This window comes from Homarus americanus, unplaced genomic scaffold (genome assembly GCF_018991925.1).
Source record: "Homarus americanus isolate GMGI-L3 unplaced genomic scaffold, GMGI_Hamer_2.0 scaffold49310, whole genome shotgun sequence".
NCBI classification, from domain to species: Eukaryota; Metazoa; Arthropoda; class Malacostraca; order Decapoda; family Nephropidae; genus Homarus; species Homarus americanus.
Window position 1 is genome coordinate 9,028 of NW_024735038.1, and position 8,473 is coordinate 17,500.

The following is an 8,473-nucleotide window of genomic DNA, read 5'->3' on the forward strand; positions in this document are numbered from 1 at the left end:
TATTAAGATAGATTAATCCATTGTCTTAAGAGGTTAATCCATCATCTTAAAGAGGTTAATCCATCGTCTTAAAAAGAAAAGAACTCGAGCTATCTCCCAAGGAAGGAAGGAAGGAAGGTTCAAGACTCCCCGAAGGAAGGTTTAGAACATTATCATCCTCACCTTTAGAATCCTTCGACTTCTGAGAATCTCCACAGGATTCTAGTAGACGACGATAATGACGAGGAGGGGCATGAAGTACATGGCGGCGAGGCAGAAGAGGTTATAGGTCATCTCCTCCACCTGCGTCTGAAGAACCCGAAGGTGACGCACTGCTTGAAGTTCTGGAACACCGGGTGAGTGTCGACGTGGAAGATGACGCTCTGTGGGGTGAAAGAAAGTAGGTCTTATTAATGATGCTTCGAAAACTGTCTCGTATATATTTTGAATCATCATTTCATATAGATTTCAGCAAATTACGGCATAGAAGTGTTAGATAATTTTTTGTTTTAGTATCAAGGCAATTTATTAATTGTTTTTAAGTATTTCTTCACAAAAGTAAACCATATTAGCGAACGTCTCAAATAGGGTCTCCGATATAGCGTGAGTTATTGTTAATTCTACGTCATTATCTTATGGGTATTGTTCCGGAAGCTATGGTAATTGTATTCCTCATATGACGAAAAGAAGACTGACACTTTAGAGATTCTGTACAGGACATATTCCATTATCCTGAGGTTCTGCATCATCAGTAGCGAGGAGAGAAGAAGGAAGGTATGGAGAGATGGAAGAGGGAAGACATTAGAAAGGACAGAAGGAAGATAGGTTAGGTTAGGTAAGGTAAGGTAAGGTTAGGTTAGGTTAGGTAAGGTAAGGTAAGTAAGGTTAGGTTAGGTTGGGTTGGGTTGGGTTGGGTTGGGTTGGGTTGGGTTGGGTTGGGTAGTTTCAGATTTTTCTTTGCATTAAGGAGTGTTTTAGTTCCAGTAGGTGTTTCCGACCTTAATATGCGATGAAGCCAATCATGTATGTAACCCTGAAATACATGCCAGATATTGCCAAAAGTTTAGGGAATTCTGTCCGCAGTTGTACAGTAATAAAAATTCATGGACTGACCTTCAAACGCGAAACCACTTGATTATTTCCGTCATGGACTAAAATATTATGAAAAACCCGCAAATATATACTGATTAACTAGAATATTTAACAATGGATTATCTGAGGATTAGTCCCGAGCTTATTTCACGTGATGAAAAAATTATCCACTCTAATGCTGGAGGGGAGTAAGGTTACGTTACGTTAGATTACTTTAGGTTAGTTTAGTTTTGATTGGGTTAGTTTCGGTTAGGTTAGGTTATCCTAGCATGGATAATTATAAGATGAAATAAACTAGGGTGTCTAATCTTCAGGTGACTCATCAGAATATATTTAGGCGCAGAACAGGAAGGGAAGCACCGCTATATGTCTGTATTGGAAGCTGTCAGTGGTGTGAGCAGTGGTGCGGGTTGATTACTCCGATAGCTTACCTTCTGCCCCAGAGTGTTTACCTTAGGCCTGGTGGGACGGAGGAGGGGAAGGGTAGGAAGGAAGATAGGGAGATATTAAGATGGGGAGGGAATTGGGAAGGACGATAGGGAGAATTTAAGATGGGGGAAGAGAAGGTGGATGGGACAGAGGAGAGAGGAAAATAGGGAGAGAAGGAAGGAAGGAAGGAAAAAAGAAAGAAGAGGTGAGAAATAAGGAGAAAGAAGATAAAGACAGATAGAGGCAAGAGAACGAAGGCGGGAGAGAAAGAAAGATAGAGGTTAAGAAGGAGGAAGAGATGGGGAGACGAAAGAGGAGATAAAGAGGGATGGTAGAGAAAAAAATGAATGGGAGAGGTGGAAGATAGGGAGGTTAAGAAGGAAGGTGAAAATGGAAAGAAAGGAGACGGAAAAGGAGAAATAAACAGGGGACAGGAGAGAGAGAGAGAGAAATAACATGAATGATAATAATAATATACCAGTAGTCATCAGTCAGGTAATATGGTCTGATAGCTCTCATAAGAGACACACTGATTGGTAGTGAACCCTGATACTTTCCTCATCTTTACTTATACTTTATTATACTTTATTGAACCCCAGATGTTTACTTATACTTTATTGAACCCCAGATACTTACTTATACTTTATTGAACCCCAGATGTTTACTTATACTTTATTGAACCCCAGATGTTTACTTATACTTTATTGAACCCCAGATGTTTACTTATACTTTATTGAACCCAGATACTTCCTCAACTTACCTATATTTTATTTTATTTTTATATTGTGTAAATAAATGGCAAAATATTTAGGACAATTCATTTACAGACAGAGCAGCCACTTCACCAGTACACCCACTTACACTTCACCAGTACACCCAGTTACACTTAACACCAGTACACCCAGTTACACTTAACACCAGTACACCCAGTTACATCACCAGTACACCCAGTTACACTTCACCAGTACACCCAGTTACACTTCACCAGTACACCACTTACACTTAACACCAGTACACCAGTTACACTTCACCAGACACCAGTTACAACACCAGTACACCATGTTACACTTCACCAGTACACCCAGTTACACTTAACACCAGTACACCATGTTACACTTCACCAGTACACCTAGTTACACTTCACCACAACTAGTTACACTTCACCAGTACACCCAGTTACACTTCACCAGTACACCCAGTTACACTTCACCAGTACCCATGTTACATTACCAGTACACCAGTTACACTTCACCAGTACACCATGTTACACTTCACCAGTACACCCAGTTACACTTCACCAGTACACCCAGTTACACTTACACCAGTACACCCAGTTACACTTACACCAGTACACCAGTTACACTTCACACCCAGTTACACTTCACCAGTACACCCAGTTACACTTCACCAGTACGCCATGTTACACTTCACCAGTACACCCAGTTACACTTCACCAGTACACCCAGTTACACTTCACCAGTACACACCATGTTACACTTCACCAGTACACCCAGTTACACTTCACCAGTACACCCAGTTACACTTCACCAGTACACCCAGTTACACTTAACACCAGTACACCATGTTACACTTCACCAGTACACCCAGTTACACTTCACCAGTGCACCCAGTTACACTTAACACCATGTTACACTTCACCAGTACACCGTGTTGCACTTCACCAGTACACCCAGTTACACTTCACCAGTACACCCAGTTACACTTCACCAGTACACCCAGTTAGATACACCAGTACACCCAGTTACACTTCACCAGTACACCCAGTTACACTTCACCAGTACACCCAGTTACACTTCACCAGTACACCAGTTACTACTACCAGTACACCCAGTTACACTTCACCAGTACACCCAGTTACACTTAACACCAGTACACCATGTTACACTTAACACCAGTAAACTCACCACATTAACCACCACATTACACTTCAGCAGTACACCAGTTACATTTCACCAGTACACCCAGTTACACTTCACCAGTACACCCAGTTACACTTCACCAGTACACCCAGTTACACTTCACCAGTACACCCAGTTACACTTCACCAGTACACCCAGTTACACTTCACCAGTACACCCAGTTACACTTCACCAGTACACCCAGTTACACTTCACCAGTACACCATGTTACACTTCACCACATTACACTTCACCACATTTACACAGCAGTTACACTTCACCAGTACACCCAGTTGCACTCACCAGTACACCCAGTTACACTACCAGTACACCCAGTTACACTCACCAGTACACCTAGTTACACTTCACCAGTACACCCAGTTACACTTCACCAGTACACCGTGCACTTCACCAGTACACCCAGTTACACTTCACCAGTACACCCAGTTACACTTCACCAGTACACCGTGTTGCACTTCACCAGTACACCAAAGTTACACTTCACTTACACTTCAGGTTAGTTTCAGTTAAATAATGTCAGTTTAAGTTAATTTAATTTTAAGATAATATATTCCAAGTTATCTTACGTTATGTTATCCCAGTTACACTTCACCAGTACACCCAGTTACACTTCACACCAGTTCACCCAGAACCACTAGCTATTTCATCCCACTGCTCTTTACAAAAGGAAAATTTAACAAAGGCTGAGTGCGAGGTTTTCCCAAGTCCTTTTTTTTTGAGTGTGTACTCGACAGCTCCTTCCATTACCTGAGTCTATATTTTTCTTTACCCTGATATGACTAACAGCTGTACACAATGGTGACGTAGGAATGACCGCTATATTTTCTCTCATCTATGACTAACTGGCTTTTCAAAATAAATATTAAGACTGACCTAACAAGTACTGTACATTAATTATCAATCAACGGTGAGTCACTAGATAGATACACAGATAGAAAGATAGATATGGAATATAAAAATCCGTGACACACACATGGCGTCACATGTGGTTGGTTCACGACAGTCATTTGCCTCTCGTTGACTTTTTAGATAAAAAAAAAATAGCCAGAAAAAGTGTAGAAAATAACGTTGAACTTTTTTACTGTGGAAATAATTTTCTGTCTGTCTGTCTGTCTGTCTGTCTGTCTGTCTGTCTGGTTCATTTTATTTATATCTATCGTCTTCTCTCTCTCTCTCTCTCTCGTTCGTTAGGTTAGTTTCAGTTAAATAAGGTCAGGTCAGGCTAAGTTAGGTTAGGTTAGGTTAGGCTAGATTAGAGTAAGTCAGGTTAGTTTCAGTTAAATAATGTCAGTTTAAGTTAATTTAATTTTAAGATAATATATTCCAAGTTATCTTACGTTATGTTATCCCAACTAAACGACACAGATTAAACCTAGATGTAATATTACAGAGGAGGGATTACAGTGTTATTACCTGTATATCGGAGACTTACCACGCTACCATTACAACTTAATTACAGCTACCATTACAACTTTATTATGGTAGTATTACATAATGAGTGGGCGGTGTGGTTACAGCCTAACTATCTACCGTACATGGCTGGACGTGGGTCAGTGAATGGGTATTGTGTTTGGGGGTATTATATGCTCTTGAGACGAGTTAGTGATTGTGTTTGTTGTGTGTTTGGTCATGATCGTTCATATTCGTTATATTTTTCTTTATGTTTTCCTCCTTAACATTCACATTAAATTTCTTGATATACACGGAAATTATTAAAGGAAGAAATATTAGGAGTTATATAGGATCGTCTTGGTGTAACTTATAGTTGTGACGAAGAGGAGGACAATAGACCAATTTTGTTGTGTGTCAGAGGAAAATTGTGTTGAAGAGAAGCATATATTCTCGCTGAAAATGGTTGTGTGTGTGTGTCAGAGGAAAATAGTTTTATATGTCTCAAGAGGCGATAAATGAGAAGAATATAGTATGAACGTCTGTCTCTTAACACACAACAGGAAATTACTTAACCTCTTCTCACCCAAAATAGTTAACCTTTTATCACAATCGTTTTTCTCAGCCTCGCCTTCAGGTGTTGTAATTAATCGTCAGGAAATAGCAGTGTTTCCTTGACACACACACACACACTGGACTGGACTGGAAGGCCCATGTAAACAGCACAATCAAGGCAGCCTCGTACCGATTCTACATGCTACGACGACTCAGATACTTGGGCCACCCACGCCAGAGCTGAGGACTATCTACAGCGCATTTATTCTCCCCAAATTAACGTATGCGTCACCAGCCTGGTCGTCTTCTCTCAACTCTACCCAACAACGTCGGCTAGAGAACGTACAGAAGAGGGCCTGCAGAATCATGCTCGGAGCAGACTACTCCGGCTGCAACAACGCTCTCTCCACCTTGGAAATGCTATCCCTCAGTGACCTCCACCACCAAGCACTAACTGGGTTTGGCAGTGGACTACTGCACCATCCTCGTCATCGCCACCTACTGCCACCAGCAGTCCCCGCCCACCTCGCGCAGTCCGCCACTATAACAAAATTCGCCCATAAGAGCCCACACTGATAGATATAAGAATAGCACCATCCCATCTATTGTTAAAATAATAAACATTCTGATTTGTACTGACAGCCCTGTAAATGTATCAATGTATATTATTATGTCTAAATGACATGTAAGTTTGTATATTTTCAGCCACCGGCTGCAACTCTGTTTATTATTTTAACAGTAGATGGGATGGTGCTGTTCTTATACCTGTATCTATGTAATTAAGAGCGTGACAGGAGACAGTAACAGACCACGTATATGACGGTCTCGGGTCACGGGTCTTGACAGTATTACCTTTTGTATATAAGCTATACAAGTAGGATGGTTTTAATACTGTATTATACGTGAATTAGGTTTTTTATATATATACGAAGGTCATTTTTTGGTTTGGTTTGGTTGGGTTTATGTTAGGTGAGGTTGTGCTAAGTTGGTTTGCTTTGATTAGGTTAGGTTAGGTTAAGCGAGGTTATGTAAAATTGGTTAGGTTAGGTTAGGTAAGATTGTTTGGTTCCATAAATATTTTCCTACCCTTGACATCAACTAGGCATGACAAATTCTTCAAGAGGAATGGGGGAGGGGGAAGGGGAAGGGTAGGTAACAGTTACATCAGAGGAAGAAATATGTAAATCTAGTGTCATATTATTTCCTTCCATAAGCATTAATTGTTATGGTCAGTTTCACCTTGTGTAGTGTAGTGAGTAACCAGGTTGATGGTGTTGGAAGAGTGGCTAAGTACCTCACTGGAGCTGAGGTCATGATAGGAGGAGGGATTATGACGTCACTACTCTTGCAAGACAGTGTTGGGTGACAGAGAAACGGGTGGTTGTTAGTGTGTGTGTGTGTGTGTGTGTGTGTGTGTGTGTGTAAGACTTACCTGGGGGAGGGAACACACAGCCGCTATGGACCAGGCGAAGGTTAGCATTATCTTGCCACGTCGTTGAGCATCATTAACCTGTCAGAGGAGCAGAAAATATATACCTTATGGTCCTGCCTAATTTTGCCTTCAGTTTGTTGAAAATTACTTCCCATAATGGTTTCCTCTCTGCCTAAGTTAACCTAAACTTTGACCATTAACTTTTATGACAATATATGATTATTACTTCTAAATAAAAGTATAAAATTCTACTTTACTTCTATTCAAAAATATTAGCACTGTAATTGGGGTCTGATAATGTAAATATTGGCAAAATATTACAAATAAATTTCATTAACATTTATGGAAATTGCTGCTTAAAAACTGTCATGTTATTTTTCAAGTGCTTTTTCCTTTTTCGATGAAGGTAAGAGAAAAGACGGTCATATAATGAGCCGTAAGTTCTCGGTCGGTTACGTTACTGACATGTTCGTGTTAATGCAAAGAATGTTAACTCGGTGTACGAAATATAAATAAATACTTGCGAACTTGAGAGAATAATGTTAGAATGTTTAACAAGAGGCAGGTGGTCCGATCTGCCTCATCTAAGTGGATCAGAGATTACTGGATTAGAGAGAGAAACAAAGTGACACAGAGAAAGACAGACAGACAGACACCGAGATAAACACCAGTCTGTCTCCCACCATGCAGCTGAAGACAGTCACTCACCTTGAGCGGGTGGACGATGGCGAAGTATCTGTCGAGGCTGATGCAGACCAGCACCAGGGACGAGAGGTAGAGGCCGAAGGCCCTCAGGAACTGGAAGAGCTTACACGCCAGGTTTCCAGCCACCCACTGTGTCGTGATCCTCCAGCCGACCTCGAGTGGGAAGTTGATGAGGGTGACCATGAGATCAGCGGCCGCCAAGTGCATGATCATGAGGTTGACGCGAGACTTCCGGTGACGGTTACGAAAGAGGGTGATGAAGACGGTGAGGTTTCCGACGGCGGCCACCACGAACATCACCGAGTAGATGATGATGTCGGTCATGGCGTTGTCGTCGAAACCCAGACTCGGTGGCAGGACGGTGGAAGTGGAGTTGATGATGGGGGTGGTAAAGTTGCCGAGGGTTAAGGTGGCGTTGATCTGGCAGTCGGAATTACCGGGAACTATGACACACTCGCTGTCATTGAAGGCGCGTTCCAGCCAGTTGCTCACTCCTCCACCGATTTTCATCTCCGTGGATGTCCGCCGAACCTTCATGCTTCCACCCAACACCACCTCCACCTCCTCCTCCTCTTCTTCCACCACCTCCTCCAGGGGGTCAAATATGTCCAGGTTTTCCATCATGGATTTCTGGAGGGACGCCCGGTGTGACGCACGTCCTATGGGGCTCTGGAGAGGCTGGACCACAGCATCCTGTAACACACACAACAAAAACACTCATTAGTGGTCGGTCTGTCTCGGTCAGTATCTGGGGAAATCAGTAAACCAATTAAATGTCTCCCATCAGCACTCATACATAGTGTTTCATTTACAGTCTCTCATGCACAGCAGAGTCTCTTAAACATAATATCTATCATACGTGTGTCTCTTTTTACATGATGTCTCATAGAATGTGTCTCTCATACATCGTGTCTCATCCACAGTACCTCGCGTGCACAGTGTCTCTCATCAT

At 41.9% G+C, this 8,473-nt stretch overlaps 1 protein-coding gene across 1 annotated transcript; it reads right to left on the reverse strand.

The window, feature by feature from the left end:
- Nucleotides 1-201: 201 nt before the first annotated feature.
- LOC121870763 (gonadotropin-releasing hormone II receptor-like) lies at nucleotides 202-8,078 on the reverse strand. Its single transcript, XM_042372706.1, is given in 4 exon segments — nucleotides 202-281; nucleotides 284-362; nucleotides 6,817-6,894; nucleotides 7,525-8,078. Coding segments are annotated over 4 exon segments (771 nt in total). The 5' UTR covers nucleotides 8,059-8,078.
- Between the last annotated feature and the right edge of the window lie 395 nt (nucleotides 8,079-8,473).